The 26,036-nt window shown below is 50.4% G+C and overlaps 1 protein-coding gene across 1 annotated transcript in view; it reads right to left on the bottom strand.

Annotated features, from left to right (window-relative positions):
• MNAT1 (MNAT1 component of CDK activating kinase) overlaps positions 1-26,036 on the bottom strand; it is a 1,123,271-nt gene that overhangs the window by 668,111 nt on the left and 429,124 nt on the right. Inside the window, exon 4 of the mRNA XM_069638923.1 lies at positions 6,546-6,649. Within this exon, the coding sequence (XP_069495024.1) occupies positions 6,546-6,649 (104 nt within the window). The remainder of the gene's footprint in view (positions 1-6,545; positions 6,650-26,036) is intronic.

Genomic DNA, 26,036 nt, shown 5'->3' with positions numbered 1-26,036 from the left:
TTTTCAGAGAGTGAGTAACACAGCTGGATACAGTTAATAATCCACTTCGAGATGGCACCTTTAGAGACGCGATCTCCCTCTCTGCCTGTAGCTACGGAGACAAACAGCTGATCTGTTTTCCTTAGCGGTCTGGTTTTATTTACATAGTAGAGGACCGCACTACGCACATCTAGGGTGTGTAGTTTCACCTCAGCCGAGCTTTGAGGGTCCTGGAAGAAAGCCGGAAGCTCGATGGACTGGTTTACGTGGAATTTAGATATAAACTTAGGTGAGAACCTAGGGTGTGTGCGTAAAACCAGTTTGTCTTTATGGACAGTAAAGAAGGGATCCTGCACTGACAGAGCCTGAATTTCACTGACCCTTCTTATAGAAGTAATAGCTACTAAGAAGGCCGTTTTATAAGTCAGGTGTTTGAGACTGCTTTTATGCATGGGCTTGAAAGGGGGGCCCATGAGCTTAGATAGCACCACATTAAGGTCCCACCCTGGTGGTGGGTTTGAAATAGGAGGGTGAAGTCTCTTTACTCCTTCCATGAAGGCTTTAACTACTGGTACTTTCCACCACGAGACCTTGTTATGGGAAGTGGTGTATGCCGACAGGGCTGCCAGGTGTACTTTCAGTGAGTTAAAAACCAGTCCTGCATCCAGCAGGTGGAGCATGTATGTAACAATAGTGGAAGTAGTGCAATCAACTGGGTTGATTTGTTTACTCTGGCACCAGATAACAAATCTCTTCCACTTGACAAAGTAGCAGTGCCTTGTGTTTGGTTTCCTAGATTCCTTTAGGATGTCCATACACCTCTGTGGTAAATTGAGATGTCCAAACTCTATGACCTCAGGAGCCATGCTGCCAGGTTCATTGAGTTGGGTTGCTGATACACTGTTTGACCTTGGTGCTGGGACAGTAGGTTGTACCAGGCCGGAAGTTTGATGGGCTCGCACACCGCCATCCTGCGTAGGTGTGGGAACCACGGTTGTCTTGCCCACATGGGAGCAACTAGGACAAGCGTCATCGACTCTCTGTTCATCTTGTAGACCACATTCCTGATGAGAGGAGTTGGTGGAAAAGCATACGCAAACATCCCTGACCAGTTCATCCACAGGGCGTTCCCCTGGGAGTCTGGTTGGGGGAACCTGGATGCAAATCCTGGGCATTGTCTGTTTTCGCTTGTGGCGAATAGGTCTATAGTGGGGAAACCCGACTGGGAGAAGATATCTTCTACGACCTCTCTGTGTAGACCCCATTCGTGTTCCTTTGGGAGGGAGTCTCTGCTCAGAGCATCCGCTAGGGAATTGAGCTCCCCTGGAACATGTTGTGATGACAGGAAGATGTTCCGTCTGAGTGCCCATATCCAGATTTTCTGGGCAAGCTTGGACAGATTTGGCGAACGAGTCCCTCCTTGCTTGTTCAGGTAGAACATGGCTGTCGTGCTGTCCGTCCGGATTTGCACTGACAGGTTTAGTAGGTGGGCCTCGAACGCTTGAAGCGCTCTGAATACTGCCAGAAGCTCTAGCAGGATGATGTGGTTCTTGGCCACTGAGTGAGACCAGAGACCCTGCACTGTGTGGTGGAGATGGTGAGCTCCCCACCCCGTCAGGCATGCATCGGTAGTGACTACTGCCTGTACTTCGGGATCGTAAAAGGGTTTCCCCTGTGCAAGATTCTCTCTTGTCCACCAGTGAAGGCTTTGTACCAGTATTGGCGAAACGACCACTAGATCGTCCCACTGACCACTTGCCTGTGACCACTGTTTCGCCAACCTTTCCTGCATGGGACGCATGCGCAGGCGCGCGTGGGGGACCAGGTAAATACATGACGCCATCATGCCCAGCAAACGCATTGCTTTGCGTACCGTTATTTGGTGACCGGACTGATATTGCGGAATTTGCAGTAGTATATTCCGAATTCTTTCCTCTGAAGGAAACATCAACCCCTCTTGAGTATCTAGGATTGCTCCTAGGAACTGTTTGGAGGTGCTTGGCACCAGGCTTGACTTTTTCTCGTTGATTGAGAAGCCTAATTTGTGGAGGAGGTCGATAGTCCTTTGAATGTTTGTCCTGCAAATTACTGGGGTTTCCCCCGTTATGAGCCAGTCATCCAGATAAGGGTACACCGGGATTGCCTCCCTGCGTAGGTGTGCAGCCGCCACCACCAGTACCTTGGTGAATACCCTTGGTGCTGAAGCTATCCCGAAGGGCAGTACCTTGAACTGGTAGTGCCGACTGTCCACCTTGAAGCGCAAGTACCTTCTGTGCGCTGGGAACATGGAAATATGAAAATAGGCATCTTTCATATCCAAGGTTGCCATGTAATCCCCCTTTTTTAGGAGGGGGATTACACCTCTTGTAGCGTAGTCATACGAAACTTTTGGGGCTTGACATACTTGTTGGCAAGCCGTAAGTCCAATACTGGGCGCATTGTCAAATCTTTTTTTGGCACAAGGAAGTAAGTTGAATAAATACCCTTGTTTACCTGGTGTCCCGGGACGAGTTCTATCGCGTCCTTTGCTAGCAGATTGGCGATCTCCTCGAGGAGAATCTTCTGATGTTCTAAAGAGTGTACTCTTTGTCGTGGAGGATGGTTCCGGGGACGCTGCAGTAGTTCTATACAGTACCCTGCGGATACTGTTGACAGCACCCATCTGTCTGATGTGATCCCTTCCCAAGCCTGGGTGAAGTTGGAAATGCGTCCCCCCTACTGGGGTTGCGTGAGAAGGGACCCTGAACTGAGCGTCACTACTTTGGTGGAGGCGTGCCGACTCCTTTACTGGGGCTGCCTCTGCCTTTACCACGTCCTCTCCTATTACCCCTGCCGTAACCCTGGGTAGACTGTTGGCTGTTGTTGTTCCACTGTGTTCCCTGCTCCTGGGAATAGTTTGATCCTCTCTGGGAATTTTGGCCGCGTGGGCGATGAAAATTCCCATTCCCTCTCTGGTTAGGGGGTTTATTGGTTAGTTGGTCAAGGGACTTGAGTGTCTCATATTCTTCCTTGGCATTCTTCAGCGCGTCCTCCACCGCCTTACCAAACAACAGATCGGCTTCCACCGGTTTGTCCAACAATGATGCCTGGGTTTCTGGCTTAAAACCAGACTGCCGTAACCACGCATGTCTCTTGATAACAGTACCTTCTGCTATTAATCTGCCTGCGTTGTCCGCGGCGTCAAAAGTTGCTTTTAAAATGCAACCAGACACGGCTCTACCCTCTCCTGAAATTCGTGCTAACTGGCCCTTTAAGGGTTCTGGTGCAGAGGCTATGAGTGCCGCGACTTCTTCCCACTGATGGCAGTTGTAGCTGGCCAACAAGGTGGTGGAGTTTGCAATCCTTGCCTGATAGGCGGACGTTGAGGCTACTTTCCTGCCGAAACCATATAGTTTTTTGCTCTCCTTGTCTGGAGGAGCTTCGGACGATGACAAGGGTGTTCCAGCCCTATTACGAGTGTTAGTGACCACCAGGGAGTCTGGCTTCAGATGTCCTCTTATATAGAGAGGGTCAGACTCGGCTGCCCTGAAAGGTTTTTCAACTCTGGGATTGACTGCTCTGGTGAGGTTCGGGTTCACCACGGACGGGTCTATTCTTCGCTGAATAGACTTAAGGATAGGGATGGTCTGGGCAACAGGCCTCCTTTCTCCCACTAACTCCTCGGCGAAGTCCCTTTCCTCCTGGACAGCGTGGGTGTCAATATGGAAGTGTTCTGCTGCTCGTGCGAGAACCTCGTTCAGGAGGGGTTGGTTATCGGCAGGGGAGTCGGTAACCAGGGCTTCCTTCTATACCGGGGAATCTACTCTGTAGGTTTCAGGGTCTTCCTCTTCTTGGTCCTCATCATCCCCATAGTAGCCCGTCCCGGTTTGCTCTTCTACCATGCCAAATTCTTGGTCCTCACCAAAAGAAGTCTCTCCTTGATACTGTGAGTATGGCCGTGAGTATGGTTGTACATCAAAGGTGTCCGAAGACCTCATAGGTGTCTCAAACCGGGGCTTCTTACTTGGGGGGATAGGATCATTAGAGCCTGAGGGTGTAGCTCCTTGTGGATTATATGAAAGGAAATGGTCTGGATTTTTATCATAAAAGTCTGCCAAAGAAGACATCCTTGACATGATCCTATCTATGTCATCACTCGACCATTCTTTGGAACTGGGAATGACTCTCTCAGAAAGTCTAGGAGACTTATCCTGAGTAGGCTTGCTGGTTTTAGAAATAGCAGCAGACTTGGGCTTGTCTGTCTGTTTAAGAGGAGTACAGTGTTTTACAGGTGTGGAAGAGTGCAGTGGTTGCTTCTTCTGCTGTTTTCCCCCCCTCCCCGTGAGTGGAAGAGTGTTTTCCCTGTCCCTTTGTGGTTCCAGAGCTTTTCGACGCCTGGCCTCGAGGATCGGGGGTAGAGTCCCTGTCCTTCGAACGGGGGGACTCGCTGATCTGGTCTGCGGGCTCCGACTCCTGGAGAGCGGGCTGGGGGTGGAAGTCGTCTTCGTCCTCCGACGATCGAAACTTCCGTTAGTTTAGGGAGCGAGGCACTCTTGGCAAGAGTGGATGATTGCCTGGAGTCATGCGGCGATATCGATCGAGAACGCCCAGAGGACACCGATTCGGACCGTTCTCTATGTGCCTCTTTCCGAGAACTCGACGTCGTCGAGTCTCGGTTGGACTTCGTGTGTTTTGTGTGAGTGGTGTGTGAAGCGCTTGTGTCGCCGGGGGTCTTCCCCATAGCCGCCCTGTCGGACGACCTTCCGAGGTCGGGGACTTGCGCTCGGCTGTCTTTAAACGCCATAATGCCCTCGCCGTCCGAAAGCACGGCGTCGCTGCCATCGCTGAAGGCGCCGTCCGCTGTCATGGCCGCCTGCCTGGCGTGGTGGGCCCAACGCTTCGAAGTACGGTCCTTAAGTGTCTTAGGTTTAAACCTACTACACGCTCTGCAGTTCGCCTCGGAGTGGTCCCTCGGCAAGCAGAGATTGCACGTGGCGTGCCTGTCGACCCAAGGGTATTTGCGATTGCACTTGGGGCAGAATTGAAAAGGGGTACCCTCCATACGCACCTTGAGGCAGCGGGCTGGTAAGTGTAGGAAATGTATAAGGTGTACCTATATACCAAGAGTGTAGAGTATCTCCAACCCCCCACTCTCCCTACTTGCAGGGCCGAGGCCAGAGTTCTTCCAAGGCCCGGGCCGAGGCCAGAGGCCTTCCGAGGCCCAAATCCGTCGTGCAGCAGCCGACGGTCAAATTCTTCTCCAAGCTGGCGTCGAGTGTCGAAGTTCGACGTTGGGATGGGGAAAGGATGTAAATTAAATCGATATTTTAGCAAAAGTATGGCGAAGGTCAGGGGACTCCGCAAAATGCTTCCGACCAGTATGGCGGAAAAAAACAATCTGAGGATCCTAGACGCGTGAGGGATCTTGGGTACAGTGGATGTCACTAGGGATAGTATTACTGGCACGCCCTGTGTCGACGCCCATTTTCGAGTTTCGAAAAACAAACTGTAATACACCGCAGCTTCCACTAGATGTCGGCCTATGCACAGCATGTGATCTAAGCAGATTCCACAAGCCTCAGAAATATATATATATATGACACTTTTAAGGAAATGCACATTAACATCCACGCAATTTGGTAAATGCCATAGGAATTACTCAGAAAAGCTGCAGTGGGCATCTTAAATTCTTAGGTGGCATAATACAAAAACAACAAGAAAGGTTGGTTTCATGTCCAGACAGAATTGATACTGTAGTGATCTGGACCCAAAACATTTATATCAGTACTGGCGTTTCGCCAACAGGATTTCAGGGGCTCAGCATAACCACATTTTAGTATATGGATAGACAGAATAAATGGGATAGATGCAATAAGGACTTGGTGAAACCATTCATCACCAAATGTGGTTTTGCCGAGTATCGGATCCTTCAGTAACTGAAGAGCTGAGCACCAAGATTCTGTTCAGAAAACAAGTGCCTCCTTTACTCTGCCCAATAGGTGACCTGGGGGAAGTAGCAGGTAGGAGATACTTTAAAATAATTATCAGGTACAGAACAGTGGTGGCTTACAAATGTGTTTCTCAGTGCCTGAAGCCGGATATAGTCTCTTCTTGTGCTCCAAGTTCAAGGATCTCATGAAGAAATCTAAAACAATGTTCATGTATGCCTTAAGACATTTCAAAGGATTGGGGTCCATGGTTCAATGCCTTGGAGCATTGAGCTGTAGATTATCGGTTCCTGGGGCAGTTGCATTACATTTCAAAGTGATAGATTCCATGTGTAACACTGCTAAAGGAAATACATTACCGCTACAATTTTGATATGAAGAAATGGAACTTAGAGAGACATGGAATTATTGAGGAGGATGTTAATTGCATTATGTATAGAAGATGTTGAGGGAAAGTGTTTTACTGTTTCAGTGGTTTTTACTCTCAAGGGAATTATGGATGAAAACATGTGGTCAAATCACAGTACATAATTACCGGATGTATAAACAGCTGTCTGAAAAATTTCAAGATCCTAAGAGAGGTTTTACACCTTGAAAAAAGCCCATTTATTATGTAAAACACAAATATCAGAAACTTACCAGTTTAACCTTATTTTTTAGGATAACTTCTTTGTTCTCCTTTTGATACATTTCCATTTTCTTCTTGGTGTTTTCAAGGTCTGCATTGTTGGTCAAATTGAATACTACCGCATGTGAAAGGAGAGAGAGAGCAAGGGATGAAAATCCATCTTCAAGTCACATATGCCATCAGCTTATCTCTTTAATTGTATATTCCCTCAAGAGGGACAGCAATCATCTCAAATCCAAAAAAGCTGTGTTTTTGGGAATTATCAGGAACTGCGACTGCATATATGCTATTTGTAAACCATTATTAACAATTGCCTAGGTACAGCTGATCAAAATCTTAGGTTGGGCTCCCCAACAGGCTCGTAATTCAACCTGAAAAAAGAATATTGACCCAGAAAGCTCTAAACGGCTTTGTGTAATCTCATTAATCAAAACAAAGGGATTTGGGAGCCAGTCACATAGGAAAAAGAAGTAATTTAGTCTTCTCCATAAGTAAGATCATAATTTGTTTCACTAGACACACATTCTCAGAGTTAAATCATCAATGAAATAAGCACAAGTTAAACGAGTATGCATTTATAATAATTTCATCCAAGTGGCTCAATCGCCAGCAAACTATTTAGACACAACACATATATTAAAAGAAAACCCATTTTCTACTGTCAAAAGATGACTGATCAACAATTCAGTGTAATGGAAAAACTAAGTATACAAAAATGTAATTGCATACCACATTGTGTGACAGTAAAAAGAGGGATGAGACTAAATACAAGCAGCTAGTGACAACTGGTTTGCACAACTTGCATATTGAGTGCTAATCTAGCCTAATGTCCACCCTAAATATAAAGCATAACATGCATCTACATGTTTCAGCTTTAAAGAACTATTCAACATGAGCCTTCATCAAGAAAAAGGTATACAAAACGGTGAAGTTGAAATAAAAAACGAGTCATCTGTTACCACTGTGGATGTAACATTTTATTAAATAAAAAATATTTTTTATGCACACCGGAAACAAATGCTACAGCTTTTAGTCAGAGAAAACAAAACGTATTCTTATCAGAATCCAGTAATTGTAAACACTTGCACCTCAGTTTTCATTTGAGAGTTGTCTGACAAACAGCCCATCGGTCAAGGTGCAGTCCACCAGCCATGTTATATGGCCTGTAGTGCAGACATTGTAACCTCTTACTTAGAGAAAGTAGGGTCAGAACTGTGGAACAGAAAGAATACACAGCTCTTTTGGTATTAGAAAGGATAATTAGTTAATTTGACGGTACACTTGTAATATAATTGCCGCACATGTGAACTGTACCTTACAGTGACAAAACTAGCATGCAAGGCATTAACTGCTATTATATGGCATTACTATGTTTTGTTATGTAGCATTTGTAAAGTGCTTAACTGCCATATGACGACCATATAGGTTATGGGCCTTTACTGTCATTACAGAGGCATTTGAAGATCCAGTTGGAATATGGTGGCAGCACTAGACACTTGTGTCGCTTCCTGCAATATCATTTAGGCCAACAGTCACACTTCATCACTTCCTGATGAGGTATTGAATCCTGTGATCTCGGAAACTGGGGGACAGAAGTGTTCACAATCTGGCTCCACACTGAAAAAAGTTGGACAAGCATGCGGTGTTCCCAAAAGTTGTTTATGTAGCTTATGAGGTAAGTGTTAAATTGGAGTCTTTGTTTTTCAACGATTCTTGTAGGAAGAGTGTCCAAGGATAAAAACAAAAACAAGGCAGATTACTAGTTATCTTTCTGAGAATGCAGGTGCTACTCAGTGGTAAGAAACCTGATTTTGATGAGCTTTTAATGGTCTGCAGAAGAGTGGTTGAATTTGAAAGCAGATTGGAGGACTTTGGTAATAAAGTAAAGCACTCATGAAATCACAGCGTTAAAACATGCGCCAAATCTACCATATTCCTACACGAGAATACATATAATTGGATGATATGATGAAATCACCCTTTGGGTGAGATGCCCGTGAGCAAGTAGTCAAAGAGGGGGATCCGAACAAAGACTGCTCATGAGATCATAACCGATACTCATCAGCTACATATGTTCGAATTCAAAATAAAGAGGCTGCACAAATACATGCTTTAGAGCACAGAATTAATCTAATCGACCTAATCAGAAGAGGTCCAAAGATCTTTTTCCTCATACATGTAGGAGGCCATAGGGTGATGATACAGTGTTGGATGTGTGCACAGAGCTGGTGGCTTGAAGTATCAGAGAGATAATTTGATTATAGTAAGGATGCTGATAATAAGGACTGGTGAATGAATTCCAAGGTGAGGACATTATAGAGCCTGGCTTGTGTCTGCGGGAGAAGGTGGATAACAATCCTGGGCAGGGTCAGTCTTATTACAAGGCAATACTAGGTGGCTGCATAGGGGCACCACCAGAAAGGTGGCACCAGAGGAGTGCTAGAATGTTTCTATATAGCTATTCTCATTGAACAATGGTCTCACGTTTGAATCACAGGGGAGAGCCATTGTCAAATGTTCATCTTTCAAACTTTGCACCATACAATGTATCATGCCTTATCTGTCCTTTAGCTAAAGGAGCATTGCTAGTTCTGTCAAGACTGTACTATGCAAACAGCCTCTATCTTGGTCTCCCGGATACCTCATGGAAGAACTTCAACATGCAACATCCAAACTACTCCATAGAATGAAAAGGTTAGAACACACTACAGCCCTACGCATTCCCTGTTGGGTCCCGGTCAAGAAAGGAATACACGTCAAAACCCTCTGCATTGCTCACCATGGAAATGCCCCAGTTTCCATCATATGGACATTCCAGCACTGCACACCATCGAAAGCTCCAAGGGCCAGTAACGCTGCTTTAGTAATAGCTCTGACCTTCAGCAGGAAAAGGCAGGGAGGATCACCTTTCTCAGTACTGGCCACCAAACTCTGGAACTCACTTTGCAAGCAACTTCGCATGGAAGATGCCCACTGGACTTAGACGTGGCACTTCAATTAACTGCTATAACCATCTATGAAATGCTGAGCAAGGAGTTGGTCTACTATTATTCCCATAAAGAGACCACAACTCGTATGCCTTTGTCTGAAAGCGTATCCCCCCTAGCTGCAATCTTCAAACTGGCCTATAAACATTGCTACCAAGTTTTTTCTTGGGCCCTCAATACCTTTCCTCCTTTTCTCTACATTTGCAGCCTCACGAACACCATCATTGCTAACATCTCCATGGGGGTTTTGGGGGAATTACAGAGGGGGGTAATTCTGCCTGGTAACTCCTCTGTTTTATTTGCTGGTAAAGAAGAGGGGCTACCTTTTACAATATGCTGGAGGTATCCCCTTCACTTTACATTGCAACTCATTAATCTGCGGTGCAGAAAAGCAGAGGTAAAATGACAAAGCAATTACCATCACGTTAATGCAATTTTTCACCCACACCGCAGAATCCATAACGAGGTCCAATGCAAGTTAAGCTCAGCGTGTCTGTGCTGGAATTTAATGAGTGAGCAAAGGGTTGATATGACATGGTTGAGAAGATGGAGACTCTGTGGTGGATCCATTGTAATAGGATACTATTTATAATAATATTTTTTATTACGTTTCCCAATAAACAAACTGAAAAGGAGACAAATCAACAATTTGTAACCTAAAAGAACAATTCAGCTTAACAGCAAGGAATGCAGCTAACCTTCCAAAAATTGTTGGATAATCAAATACCCTTACACGTAACCAGTACATTCCCCCTCAACCCATAGCCATTTCCCAACCATCCTATTATCCAAATCAGATTTCTTCATTTTTTTTGTTTTGCCTTATAGTTTGTTAAAACATTTAGCAAAGCCTTACAAGTAAATAACATGAGAGAGAAAATAGTATAAAAACAATGCAATACATGAAACACAATGTCCCACTTAGCACTGCTGCCAGATGTATTCACATTCTGCATGCGTCAGACGACTCACTCCGACTCTTCCTTTAGACATTCAGTTGCACACTTACCCATAGCGATCACTGAGGAGGTCTTCTCTCCCCTCAGGAGAAGCAACCACCATTCTTTCGCAGACAATGATGAAACATCTGTCAGAAATCATGCAAATAATGTTGTCCTTAAAGCAGTGCAAAGTGTAAGGATGTGCTTCAAGGATTCCCGGGTACCCTCTCTGTTATAAAATCTACAAGTGGTGTTCCTTGGCCCCATCTTATTTCTCGCAGATGGCACCTCCTTTGTTCTCAGCGAGTTTAAACGGATCCTCATGAATTAAGTCCTTTAAAAAGGATCTGGAAATGTCCTTATATATTCTGGGACAGTTCCCCATGCTCTAACTCCCTTTGCCAAGTTCCTATATATTTTGTATTGATTTGCTTCTTCACAGGTTGTGATCCAGTCCTGTTGCGACATCTTTTTAAATTTAATTGGAGTCAACTGCAGGTCCATGACTGTAGCATTGAGGTAATCCAATGTGGTTTGGCAGGTTGCTACCCATCTGGATACCACACCACCAAAATCTTTACTTAGTTCTGCTTTAATCAGTGTGAGAATAGGGGCCCCATCTTCTTTCATACATTTGCCAAAAAACATCAGAGTCTTCCATTCAACTGTTGTTTTAAGGAAATCAGACCCAACTCCTTTCAGATTAGTTGTATTGGCACTGATTTTGGAAGCCCCAAGATCCTCTTCCAGTACATCCCTTCCAATCCTGCCCAGTGTCTCTTCGGGAACTGCACTAGTGCATTGACACCATATGATAAGATAGACGCAACCTTTTCCTATAAAACTTCATCAGGAGGAGCATCGAGTAGCGGCAGAATCTTCGTTTCCGCATCAAAGCTTGGTTAGCCAGCAATTTCACTTTCTTTTTTAAGGCTAGGAGATTATGTAGTTCCACAGATCTTTTGCTGAATTTCACCCCCAAGTATTTAAAGGAGTCCACTTTCTCCAGCTGTACGTCTCCCAGTCACCATTTATGGCACTGGCTTTTCTTACCTCCACTTTTTTCTAGGACCAATATTTTTGTTTTACTGGAGCTAATTTGTAGATCATTCTCAACCACATATTCAGCTAACCTTCACAATTGCCTTTGGAGGCCTATGCCGTGTGGTCCAATAAAACCAGATCGTATGCGCATAGCAAATGAGTCACATGGGACCCCGATGTTTGGGGAAAAACATCTTGTGTTTTCATAAAAGGGCCCAGGTCTGAGAGGTAGTGGTTAAAAAGTGCCGGTGCTAAAGGGCAACCCTGTTTAACACCCCCTATTGGTCTTGATTTATTCCGATATTCTTCCCTCTATGTTTACCCGTACTCTCATATTCGTCTCTGTGTGCAAGGTCTTCAGTTGGGCAACAAGATATTCCGGGCAGTTCCAAGATGTTAATTTAGACCATAGTAGTTAGCAATTTATGCTATAAAAAGCCTTGGCTAGGTCTACAAAAGCAAAATAGAGGTTGCTATTTGTTCTCCAAACTTGGTCCTTTAGCAGCGAGATTAGAAAAATCAGTGGAGTGGTACCCACACCTTTTACAAAGCCACATTTTAGCGGGTCCAACGGTCCTTCTCTAAGGGCCCATTGATTCAATCTTTTCAAAAGAAGAGAGGGTTAGATATTGCCTGAAACATCCAAGAGGGCAATAGGGCGATAGTTGTTAGGGTCTTCCCTATTGCCACTCTTGAATATTGGAAGGATGATTGCTGATTTGCATGATGTAGGAACATCCTGTGCCTCTCTTACATTTCCTATTATGTGAGATATCAAAGCTGCCCATTCCTGCAGATTTTCTTTCAGCATAAAGTTTGAGATGCCATCCGGACCTGTAGCTCAGGAAGGATTTGCTCATTTTATGAGATTCACAATCTCCTCCTGATCGCTGGAGACGTGCCAGGGCGTCTGTAGATCAATTGCTGGAAGTTCCCTAAACGGGAGATGTGTGTATAGGTTTTAAAAGTGGTCTACTATCCAGACTGCCTCTGGGACTTCTTTTATCTGGGCCAGGATTTGAGAGTTCCCGGATGGCTTGATACAGTTCCAGATTTCCAATGAGTTCTTCTTGGTAATAGCCCTCATCATTTTTTCTGTGTCTTGCTGAATTAGGGCAAGCTTGTACCAAGTCAGCCAATTCTTATATTGATTTTTTAGACATTTGATGAGCCTTTCTTTATATGGAATGCGATTCCTTTGGGCGTGGCTGATTGCAGACCTCATTTCATGCCTTTTCATGCTTACTTGGTCATCATAAGCGTGTTGGGGGCAATCTAGTGGTGTTTTTGATCATAATCACATCAGCATTGGTGTATAATCCACCACAATGAGTGGGACTCCCCTCCCAGTCCCTAGAAAGCTTGCTGGATAAATGGGCAGCATTTGTTTTACATCTTTTTATGAAATTTTTAGTGGGCAGCCGTTATTAGTGCATTCCACTGGTACTGTTGTTATTTTAGTTTAATTTTCTGTGCCCTCTAGCCACACCATTTTAAGGATGTTATGCTCACTCTTGTGGACATGATTTCAAACGAGGCTGTATCTCTGATTAAATCTCTTGAGACAAATATATAACCAATCCCAGAAAATTGGCCCCCACGTTCCCAAGTTGGATGAGGGTGATTGTCCTCTTCGAAGTACCCATTAAGGATGTGTAAGTCTCTACTATCCATCAACTCATCCATTATCTGCCTCTCTATCTCCGAGGGTTTGATCCACTGATTTCTACTCGAGTTATTATACTATCTTTACTCATACATGTCAAGTTTTAGTGGGTTCCAATATAAATGAATAATGGTCAGATGTTTCCAGGTCGCTTTCCTCTTTTTTTTAAGGGCCTTTTTATCCTTTTTGTTAGTAGTGTTGTTTAAATAAACAGGCCAATATTCTTCGATCTTACGGCCTCAAATTCACCACCACTCCTAATTACGGTCAGCAACCCCGCACAGGGTCGACCTTTCCCAGACTTTAGCGCTGGATTTAGGAAGGAGGCGAATCGGTCCATTATAAGTTTTGATGTAGGCAAGTTTCTTGTAGACATACAAAGTCCAATACTATCCACTTTATATCCCCCCCTCTCTGAACAAGTGCGAAAACCCTCTCTTATTCCATGAAATCAGTGAAAGTTCAAGTCTCCTTTTTATCTGCAAGCTTAGTTAGTCGGTGTAACGGTTAGCCAATGTTGCCGGTAACCAAGCCCACAGGTTAACTTCCATTGTCTCTAGATGATTTTGATATTCTGGGCCTTTTTTGATTTACTCAATTCTCTTCCAATACCTTTTATCGCCAAGGAGAAGTTCTTCATAGGCGATCTATCAGTCTCCCCCTCAAGAGCAGATGTCAGCCCACCTGATTTGGGCTGATGACACACCCTATTCACCAGGGGCCCTCCTGCTAGGTGATTTAACCGAGCGGGCGTCTGATTTTCTTCTATGTGTCGAGTTACGAACAACACTAACAGGCCAATTCATGGAATAATTAGCGTGGCCCAAGTGGGCAAAAACGTGCGAATCGCAGTGGAATAGCGAAAACCGCAGTGCAAGTGCGAAAATCGCACGAAAAGCAGCGCACATCGATTCATGGAAGTCCGTGCGCGAGAAAACCAGCGGATGTGCGATAAAAAAGTGCGCGGCGCACGGGCCATCTAACAGCGTGCGCCAGGTCACAGCAAAAATCGCACAGGCCACAGCGAAATTCGCACATAGCGCGGCGCACGCAACAAAAGTAGGCGGAACACGGGCGTAACACTCGGAATGGGGAACAACTTGCCAAAACGTGGGCGTCACGGGGGAAGTACAGGGCACAAGTGCGCGGAACGCCCACACACTCGCCTACAACACGTATTCATGGAATAGAATAGGGCAAAAAAGCGCACGCTCAAACCAGCGCACAGGCACAAACACGACCGCCACAAGAAAGCAGGCGGTAGCGTCTCTGCGGCTGTAAGAAATGTGCGCCAAAAGGTGCGGCAACAAATAGCACCTATATACTGCCATGATGAATGTTCTATACTGTGGCCCTCCAGGACAAATGACGTGCAAAGGGGTACCCACAAACACAGACACCCGCTGACCAAAAATACGTGTTTGTGTATACCGGGGTGCGCGGGAAGTCTCACACGCGATTGGCCCAGTGCGAGCAGGGTACGTGTATTTCAGGGGTGCGCGGGAAGTTCCACACGCGATTTCATCAAGGTACGTGTATTTCAGGGGTTCGCGTGAACTTTTTCACGCGATCGGGCCTGGGGGAGCGGGCTACGTGTATTTCAGGGGTTCGCGTGAACTTTTTCACGCGATCGGGCCTGTGGGAGCGGGCTACGTGTATTTCAGGGGTTCGCGTGTACTTTCTCACGCGATCGGGCCTGTGGGAGCGGGCTACGTGTATTTCAGGGGTTCGCGTGAACTTTTTCACGCGATCGGGCCTGGGGGAGCGGGCTACGTGTATTTCAGGGGTTCGCGTGTACTTTCTCACGCGATCGGGCCTGGGGGAGCGGGCTACGTGTATTTCAGGGGTTCACGTGAAGTTTTTCACGCGATCGGGCCTGGGGAGCGGGCTACGTGTATTTCAGGGGTTCGCGTGTACTTTCTCACGCGATCGGGCCTGGGGGAGCGGGGTACCACTCACCGTCTGCCTTGCGTGTAGAAGAACGCGTAGCCAACACACGCTGTGAAGTAATAGCCTGTGAACCCCAACGGATGGAAAACACACGCACCGCACGAAAAGCACGTACAGAACATAAAGGCACGCGGGATCACCAAGCCCTGCCAGGGCAACGCCCGTGCGCAAAACGTCACAGACGCGCTTACGCTGTAAGGGCCTTTGGTCCAATGAAATCGCGTACGCGTGCTGACTCGCTTACGCGCTAAGGGCCTTTCCTCGATTTTCACGCTGACGTGCAGGATTTTCACGTGCCAAATCACTCCGTATCAAGCTGGCCACGCGAAAACACACGGAAGACCACGCTCCTGCCCAGAAGGCCGAATTACTGCCCCCCAGTGCCCCGAGCAGCCTCCCACGTGCCATCTGCTGCTGCCTGCCTGCCTGCTGCCACCGTACCCTGCCATTTGGTGCCTGCACATCAGCCATCTGCAGGGGTCCAGTTGCTGTGTCCACCCCTGCTGGTACAGAAGACTCCCGACTCGAATAACATCGCTCCACAGCCCAGCCCCAGGACCCAGTTGCCCACCCACTCCTGCCCTTGGGGTTGCCATGTCGGGCACATCCACATCTGACCCCAGTGGCAACCCCCGGCCAGAGGGGCAGAGGGACACCAGCTTCACTGCCACCGAAGTTGGTGTGCTGGTGGAGCAAGTCCTGGGGCAGTATGATGCCCTCTTCGGATCGTCCCGCGCCAACAGGGAAGGACGGGAGAGGATCTGGGCCGACTGTGTGGTTGCCATCAACGCGGAGGGGGTGGCAACCCGCACCATCCAGAAGGTCAAGAAGCGCTGGGAGGACTTGAGGTCCAGGACCCTCATGAAGGCCCGGCGCCTCGTGGAGGGGGGCCGGGGCCGCATGAGTTCCATCTAGTTGAGGGTCCTGGAACGCGCACACCCAGCGCTCCACGCCCAGGTCCTTGAGAGGGAGACCCGTCTGGAGTTGAGCGGTAAGTGGCCAAGCATTGCTGTGTGAGACAGGGCATGTTGCAGTGTGCTGGTTGTCTGATACTTGCCTGCATGTGTGACATAGGCCATGTACGCATGTATGTGTGCAGGGACATCATGGGAATGCATGTGCGACCTGTAATGTGTGAACCGCACGGTTGTTGCATGTGTTTGAATGCGACATGGGGAGCCCTGTGCAGATTGCACACATGAGAGCATGGCAGTCTCTGTTCCTGGACATGGGTGGGGGCGAGGGATGGGTGCTGATGCCAGATACATATGTGGTATCCATGTCTGTGTGCCTGACCTGCGTGTCTGTGACGTGAGTGCCATGGATGCATGACACATGTCTGTGACAATGTACAGATTCACTGATGCAGCCTAGTCATCCTTGTATGCACTGTGATTGGGGTGTACGGGGCCAGATGGATGTGACTGAGGTGAAGTGTGTGCATGTGATAGGCATGACCCATGATGCATGTGAGTCCCATTACATTTTATGATTCGAGAGTCCATTGGACATGCATTGAAATGTCCATGGCACGCACCATGACTGTCACTGTGTGTGTTTTGCCTGGACTGACACATGTGTTGTGGTGTGACATGATGGAAGTGTACTTTGACAGTGGCACTCATCTGCTATTGCTTCCTGTCTAGGGGACCATTGTACAGTACCCTGATGCTTGTGTTCTATGTCTCCCTCTACGCAGCGGCTAGTGAAGGAGAGGGTGGAGACGGCGCTGTGGAGCAAGGCGGCGGGGATGCCCCCACGGCTGCAGCGGAAGGGGTGGGTGAGCCCCCACAGGGGCTGTCATCTGACTCCCCTCCACCTGCGGACGAGGGGACCCCTGGCCGTGTGGACAAGGTCCTGATTGGGGTCGCGATGCGCACGGCTGTGATTCGTGATGCCGTGCGTGCTTCCCAGGAGGAGCACGCACGTCATCACGAAGAGCACCGTGCCGACGTGGCCCAATTGGGATTGTCCATGTTCGGGGGTTTCCTGCATGTGTCGGCCAATCTGGCGGCCCTCTCCTCCTCTGTGGAGACTATACGCCAGTCGTTCTCCTTGCCGTCTTCCGGCCCAGATGCCACCAGGGCCCCCTGTGGACCTGCCCTGACCAATGCAGCCAGCTCGGTGGGGATCCCATCCCTGCCACAGTCGGGAGTCAGAGGTCCAGCAGGGGTGGACAACACAGCAACTGGACCCCAGCAGATGGAGGATGTGACGGCATCATCGGGCAGGGCACGTGCACGACGGCGTCGGTGGTTTCCATCATCCTGGATGCCGTCGTGCTGGCAGAGGCAGTGGCGTCGGAGGCAGCAGCAGGCTCGACGTGGGAGGCATCATGGCTCGCGGCCATCAAGATCAGAGGGGCAGGCATCGGCCGGAGGGCAGGAGAACCCTGGGATGGTAGTGTCTTCCGTGTGGGAGCAGTTGGTCCAGCGGATAGGTGCGGAGCGGCAGCGGGCGGAAGAGGAGCGGCTCACCATGGTCAGGGCGGAGTTCTCCATGCGTCGGGCGTTGAGGCGGGCTGAGTGCCTCGAGGAAGCTCGCAGGGAGTTTGAGGTGAACATGGGGTTATCCCTGCGAGACCTCGGGGCCAGGACAGAGTCCCGCCTCCAGGACATCGACATGGAGTTCGATGATGCCCTGGCCGGCAACATCACAGAGTGAGCCGCAGGACTTGCCCGCTGCCATTGTATATAGTTCTTTAGTTAGTTAGTGTTAGGTTTCCTTTATTTTTTGAGATTTTTTTTGGACCGCTCGGACAATGGCCACTTTTCTGTATATAGTTTTTTTATTAGGTACTAGTAGGTTTCATTTATGGTGTTGGGCTCATGGACCCTGGAATATTCTTGTGTATAGTTGGATTTTTTAAAATACATTTTTTTGATTCATATTTGTGTTCACCATGAGGCAATGGTTTTTCCTTATTTTTTTCACCATGATTTTGCTTTGGACAACATTAGTTTTTGGATTCCTTTGTTTTTTGGATTTTTACATTACTTATCGGACATGGACAATTTATTTTGTTATCCCCATTGTTGTATGTTTGATTAGTTTACTTCATTTTCTTCGAGAATACATGTTTTAATAACTTTCTTTTGTGGTATTTTCTCATTGGTTTCATGCATGTCATGATATGGGTTTTGACATTCACTTGCACCCATTGTGTATGTGTGTGACGGACATGTGTTCATTTACATACTTGCCATTGGGGTTGTATCATGTAATTGCATTTGCTATGTGGGTGGATGCAATCCTTGGCTGGGTGTTTGTGCTGGGTATGCTGCCCATTACTGCCATGATTGTGTATCGTCAGGACCTGGGGGCAGGGGGACATGGTTGGGGGCCTGCTGGCAGGTGCCCCACAGTGCTGGGGGGTGGGGGTGGTGGGGAACATGAGTTGGACATGGGTGGGGGCCTGCTGGCAGGTGCCCCACAGTGCTGGGGGGTGGGGGTGGTGGGGAACATGAGTTGGACATGGGTGGGGGCCTGCTGGCAGGTGCCCCACAGTGCTGGGGGGTGGGGGTGGTGGGGAACATGAGTTGGACATGGGTGGGGGCCTGCTGGCAGGTGCCCCACAGTGCTGGGGGGTGGGGGTGGTGGGAGACATGAGTTGGACATGGGTGGGGGCCTGCTGGCAGGTGCCCCACAGTGCTGGGGGGTGGGGGTGGTGGGGAACATGAGTTGGACATGGGTGGGGGCCTGCTGGCAGGTGCCCCACAGTGCTGGGGGGAGGGGGTGGTGGGAGACATGAGTTGGACATGGGTGGGGGCCTGCTGGCAGGTGCCCCACAGTGCTGGGGGGTGGGGGTGGTGGGGAACATGAGTTGGACATGGGTGGGGGCCTGGTGGAGGCTGCCCCTGGTGACTGGGGGGGTGGGGGTGGTGGGAGACATGGGTGGGGGCCTGGTGGTGGGTGCCCCTGCACTGCTGGGGGGTGTGGGTGGTGGGAGACATGGGTGGGGGCCTGGTGGAGGCTGCCCCTGGTGACTGGGGGGGGTGGGGGTGCTGGCAGACATGGGTGGGGGCCTGGTGGAGGCTGCCCCTGGTGACTGGGGGGGTGGGGGTGGTGGGAGACATGGGTGGGGGCCTGGTGGAGGCTGCCCCTGGTGACTGGGGGGGTGGGGGTGCTGGGAGACATGGGTGGGGGCCTGGTGGAGGCTGCCCCTGGTGACTGGGGGGGTGGGGGTGCTGGGAGACATGGGTGGGGGCCTGGTGGAGGCTGCCCCTGGTGACTGGGGGGGTGGGGGTGCTGGGAGACATGGGTGGGGGCCTGGTGGAGGCTGCCCCTGGTGACTGGGGGGGGTGGGGGTGCTGGGAGACATGGGTGGGGGCCTGGTGGAGGCTGCCCCTGGTGACTGGGGGGGTGGGGGTGGTGGGAGACATGGGTGGGGGCCTGGTGGAGGCTGCCCCTGGTGACTGGGGGGGTGGGGGTGCTGGGAGACATAGGTGGGGGCCTGGTGGAGGCTGCCCCTGGTGACTGGGGGGGGTGGGGGTGCTGGGAGACATGGGTGGGGGCCTGCTGGCAGGTGCCCCGCAATGCTGGGGGTGGGGGTGCAAGGGGACATGAGTTTGCTGGGGGGGCATGCCCATGTTGGGTGGGCTGCCTGCGGGACATGACCAGGGATGCAGGGTAGTCCCCTGTGGTGTGGGCTGCCTGCTGGGGCCGTGGAGGGTGTACAGGGAACACCTGGGAGGACCCACACTGGCAAATCGCATGTAGGACTCCCCGGCACCCCTGAAATACACGTACCCTGCTGAAATCACGTGTAAAACTTCGTGCGCACCCCTGTAATACCCGCACACAGCCCAATCGCGTGTAAAACTTCGCGCGCACCCCTTTAATACCCGCACGCAGCCCAATCGCGTGTGAAAATGTGCGTGCACCCCTGTAATACCCGCACGCAGCCCAATCGCGTGTAAAACTTTGCGCGCACCCCTAATACCCGCACGCAGCCCAATCGCGTGTACAACTTTGCGCGCACCCCTAATACCCGCACGCAGCCCAATCGCGTGTGAAACTTTGCGCACACCCCTTAAACCCAAACGCAGCCCAATCGCGTGTGGAACTTTCCGCGCACCCATGGAATACACGTACCCTGCTCGCACTGGCCCATTCCCGTGTGTGACATCCCGCGCACCCCTGAAATACACGTACCCTGATGAAATCGCGTGTGGAACTTGCCGCGCACCCCTGAAATACACGTACCCTGATGAAATCGCGTGTGGAACTTCCCGCGCACCCATGGAATACACGTACCCTGCTCGCACTGGCCCATTCGCGTGTGTGACTTCCCGCGCACCCCTGAAATACACGTACCCTGCTCGCACTGGGACTATCGCGTGTGGAACTTCCCGCGCACCCCTGAAATACACGTACCCTGCTCGCACTGGGCCAATCGCGTGTGGAAATTCCCGCGCACCCCTGAAATGCACGTACCCTGCAGTAATCGCGTGTGGAACTTGCCGCGCACCCCTGAAATACACGTACCCTGCTGAAATCGCGTGTGCAACTTCCCGCGCACCCCTGAAATTCACGTACCCTGCTTGCACGGGGCCAGTCGCGTGTGGAACTTCCCGCGCACCCCTGCAATACACGTTCCCCGCTTGGCGTTTGCGGTTTGCCAGCCCGGTGAACTGGTCCAGGGTTAGCGCAGCCCTTTGCGATGATTTAGCGATTTTGATGGCTTTTCCTTGCGCGAGGGCGTACTTGGGGGCGTTACTGGCGCTGCTGCAGGGTCGCTGCGATTCTCTGCGCCACGGCTGGTTTGGAAGCCTGAAATCCATGAATACGCTGTGCGCGGAAATCGGTTTTAGCGCACGTGCCTGGCGCAGTCAATCGCACGCGGACACTCTGCGCCAGCCGCTTGCGACACTTTTCTGCGAAATTCTATGAATTGCCCTGTAAGATTCTCCATTATATTTAATCCGTGGGTTTCCAACTCGTTATCCAGGGGAGGTGTCAGATCAAAGCCTAGGAGTTGGAAGCTCGTGGCTGAATCCAGGATCAGGTGCTTTACTACTCTTGAGCAGAGGTGTACATATACTAGATCCATTCTCATTTCCTACACAAATTCAATTACCAAGATGTCTTCAGTATTGATCTGGCATGGGTTCAGAATGCATTAGAAAAGGGTTAGGACAATGGGTCTCATTACGAGGTTGGAGGTATGGAAAAACGATGCCGGTAAAGCATTACCGGCATCGCTTACCGCTCCGGTGTATTATGACCCGGCAAACCACTATTAGCGGCACCCTAAATAACGGTGCCTCTAATATCGGCATGGGCGTGTACAAGCGCCCCTTCGGGGAGCAAATAGCGGCATGCCGGTAATAGGAGGACATCCCAACCCACGCGGACATGCAAATACCGGCATCCAGAAGCCGGTAATCACGGCCTGCACGATGCCGGCCATACAGGCATCGCGGACCACCAGCAAACAGCAATCAGCAATCAAGCCAACTGCCACAGGTGCACACAATACCACAGGTGTAGTCAATGGAGGCTGGGCCAGTATAAAATGAGCACACCCACACACCACACCCTTTCCAACACCAAAATGCTACCACTAGCTGTTGCAATCATGGCGCTGGAGGACATGCCAATACTGCTACAACTACAGCAACAACACCAACAGCAGCAACAACAGGCAGCACAGAGGAGACGCAGTAGGAGAAGGAGGGTGAGACAGGCCAAGCAATTACCACCAGCCACCAATCCCTAGCATTAGACCCAGGCCATTCAACCGAACCCCTGAGGAGATCCACACCCTGTACCGGTTGGACCGGGACACCATCACCACCATAGTGGACAGGATACACAACGACATTGTCAGCCTCATAGAAATACGCACTGCCATCCCACCGCTACTAAAGGTGGTGTCTGTGCTCCACTTCCTGGCCACAGGCACTTATCAACACACAGTGGGGCAGCTGCATGGCATTTCACAACCACTTTTTTCACGCATGCTGAACCAAGTGCTGGATGCCCTCCTGAAGCACGCAAGCACCCACATATTCCTACCACGGACAGCCCAGGAGATAGCCTACACCAAAGTAGGCTTCCATGCACTGGCAGGCATGCCCAATTGTGTTGGTGCCCTGGACTGCACCCATGTTGAATTGGTAGTCCCCCATGCCATAGAGGCGGTGTACTGCAATCGCAACCAATACCACTCCATCAATATGCAGATGGTATGTGACTCCAGCAAGATCATCACACATTTGCTGCGCCCGATATCCCGGATCAACACATGATGCCATGGTGCTGCGCAACTCCACGCTACCCCGTCACATGGAGCGACATGCTGGACCACATGCCTGGCTTCTTGGCGAGTTGCCCAACTGGCCCATGGCAGTGCTTCGGGGCACTGATGTGTAGGGATGCATACTCCACCTGGGTGGGAAAGGGGGGGATGCATACTCCACCTGGGTGGGAAAGGAGGGGCGGGTGCATACTCCACCTTGGTGGGAAAGGGGTGGGGGATGCATACTCCACCTGGATGGGACATGTTGGTGATTGTAGAATGCATGCAGAGCTAAACGCTCCTGACCTGAACTACCCAAACAGAACATGAGACATCACTGGCACACATTTTACCATCAATGCATATCGAACACAACAAGCAAGAGTCACGACAAGGCCACCATGGGTATGACAAGCAATGCATGACTGAACAGGACTGCAACTGTGCCAATGTGGCTAGTGTGACCATGCACAGTGTAGAATACACAGCATGAACGGGAGGCGAAACATTGTCGTACAACTACAGTACATCCGCCGCAGCATGCATCATTACACCCTGCATCATCAATTGAACGCCATCCAGACTACCACACCTCATAACAGTATAGTATGCATCAACGTAACAATCTTGCATACGTACAGGGACATGTGCATGTCCACACCAAATAGCTGCGGCCATGACTGTGCTTCCTGAAGGTGGCAGCTCAGAGTGACACACACACCTATTTGTATTTGCTTGCAGGTGATGGAGGATATCCCCTGAGGCCATGGCTACTTAACCCTGTGCGGAACCCGCAGAACAACCATGAAGAGGAGTACAATTGTGTGCACACCCGTACCCGTGTTGTGATTGAGCAGACCTTTGGCCTGTTGAGGGTGCGTTTCCGCTGCCTAAGCAGGTCTGGTGGGGCACTCCTATATAGTCCTGAGAAGGTGGCAAAGATCACCATGGCCTGTGTCATGCTGCACAACATGTGCGTCCGGAGAAATGTACCACTGCCACCTGACATTGACATGCATGCACCGGGTGAGGATGATGAGGATGGAGACGGAGGTGAAGTAGCCCCCCTGCCAGTGCGTGATGCACGAGATGGCCATGCAGTACGCCAAGCACCGATTCACGTATACTTCTGAACCACAGGGACTATGATAGACATGTGTCACTGACACACTGGGTCCATGTGGACCTGCACACTGGGATTGTTTTGAGTTGGCCACTGAACACCGTCACACATTAAATGGTTATACACAAAATGAACAATGTCCAGCCATTGAATTTTTCTCCACACAACGGGTGTATTTTTTATAACAGAGAAAAATGTGACCACTCCCCACCCAACCCCCAGTGAACTCCCTAACCCACCCTACAAACCCCCAAAAACCCCAGTGAACTCCCTAACCCACCCTACAAACCCCCAGTGAAATCCCTAAACCACCCTACAATCCCCACAAACCCCCAGTGAACGCCCTAACCCACCCTACAAACCCCAAAAGTCCCCAAATGTACTCCATGAAATGGTTCCCTTCACCCACAACCATGTGCCCCACTCCCATTGTCTGGGCACTCTACTTCCTGGACTTTTTGTTGTCCGGGGGTGGCATCTCCGAGTGCCGTGCACTCGTCCGGATCATCCGCATAGGGCTTGCGGGGACAGAGGATGCAGGTGTTGTGGCAGTGGATGTGTCTGAGGCAGGTCCCACGCCTGCTCCAAGGCGTGGCCGCTGCATATGGAGCAGGATGGAAGTTAGGACTTGGGTTACTGCCCCCAGACAGTCCCTCATGAGGACAGCCAACTCATTCACAGCAGTTGTGTTCGCTGACATGGCCGCTGTGGTCCCCGCAATGGCCGCTGTGGTCCCCGCAATGGCAGTTGCAATGGCCGTCCTAGTGTCCTCCCCATCGGCAATATACTGCCGCATGAGATCCAGCATTGCCTCCTGTCGTGCCTCCACCCTCGACAGGCGTGACTCCAGGGTGTTGGTGGGGGCTGGAGTAGTGGGAGCTGGAGTGGTGGATGGTGCATGTACGGGGCCTAAATCCTGGGTGCTGTCCTCCTCGAAGGGGCACACGTCCGAATCCCTGAGGTCGGAGTCATGGAGGCAGGGATCATCACTGCTGTAGGCCTCCACAAAGGGTGGAGGGGTAGGCAGGGGGCTTGGGGTGGGTGTAGTAGACACAACTGGGACACCCTCGGGGTCCACATTGGCATCCACAATGTCCTCGGTGATTGGTGGCGCAGGAAGGGTCACCCCTCCAACTGTTGACGGTGTGTGCTGCTGGTCCTGATGTTTGTCAGCCACACTGGCAGCAGGTGGTGTTGTCTGGCTTTCCATCCGGTCAGGCACACTGCCTGTGGGTCTGGCCTGTTTGTCTGGCTGGGGGGTGGTGGTGGCGGTGGCCCTTGTCTTATGGCGTGATGTGGATGCCCTTGCGCTCCTCTCCTGACTGGCATCTTCCTCATCGGTGCCTGGGGGTTAGAAGAGATGCAGGTCATCAGTGATGGTGTCACATGCCAGCGACATACAATTGTGCTGTTCAATATTCATACATTCATGCATCCATGCATCCATGTCTTACAGGTGTGTGGCACTTGGTGTTCTGAGGGGGCATATTGGCAATCAAAGTATGGCAGGTGGCATGCCGTTGATATGGGGTGTGTGTGTTGGGTTACATGGGCACGCTCCTGGTATGTTGCCCGTGTGTTGGTTATGGGATTGGCACTCAGCATGCATTTCTGTGTGACAGGGTTTGGCACGCAATTTTGACTTGGATATGTTGATGTGGGTGTAGGGACATGCATTGCCTTGCCTAGTCTCACTTCCACGTCACTTGTGCTACGTCATGGTTTCCCCTACAGGGATGTGCAGTGTCACTCACCTCCTTCTGGGGATGATGCAGCACCCATCTCCATCTCTCCAAATCCTTCAATTGACTCAGGATCGATGAATGTGCTGGCCGTCTCCTCCCAGGGCATCAGCTTTGCAGGTGAGTAGGGACCCCCGCCTGTCGCCATGGCCGCCTTCCTGTTGCTTGACCGGATGTTTCTCACCCTCATGCGGAGGTCGTCCCACCTCTTGCGGCAGTCACGCACAGTACATGGGGTGGTCCCCACGGCCGACACGTTCCGGGCAACCTCCTGCCAGATTTCCTTTTTCCTCATCTGGGCAGAATGCTTCATGTCATTGGCCTTCATTATGTCTGCATGTGCAGCAAGAGTGTCCGCCAGCATATTTAGCTCTGTGTCTGAGAAACACTGTTTCCACTGCCGGGGGGGGGGGGGGGGGGAGGGGGATGGGGGGGGGGGGGTCGTCTTCCGGGTGGCTTTGGACATCCTCTGGGTTTTCCAACACAGCACAACACAAATAGACTGGTGGTTTTGGAGGATTGCAATGGATTGTGTTTTTAAAGATGGCCGCCAGCCAATTTCCCATTCCGACGCGATGGTTATTTACGGGTCCGGTTTTGTGAGCCCGGTATTAGCGTGGTGGTATTACCGGGTCGATATTTAGGGGTTCCTCCTAGGCGGTGCCGGTATCGGCGGGTCCCGTGATGCCGCTATCGGGGGTTAGAGGGCTTTTAGCGGCATGCCGGTATGGCCATTACCGGCATGGGGGTTCGCGCGTGCTCACGCACTCGTATTCAGCCGCTATTAGCGGGTTCATACGAGCATG

This window comes from Ambystoma mexicanum, chromosome 14 (genome assembly GCF_040938575.1).
Source record: "Ambystoma mexicanum isolate Mex_15411 chromosome 14, UKY_AmexF1_1, whole genome shotgun sequence".
Lineage (NCBI taxonomy): Eukaryota > Metazoa > Chordata > Amphibia > Caudata > Ambystomatidae > Ambystoma > Ambystoma mexicanum.
The sequence above is the reverse complement of the archived record's forward strand: the minus strand, read 5'-3'. Positions and strand labels throughout refer to the sequence as shown.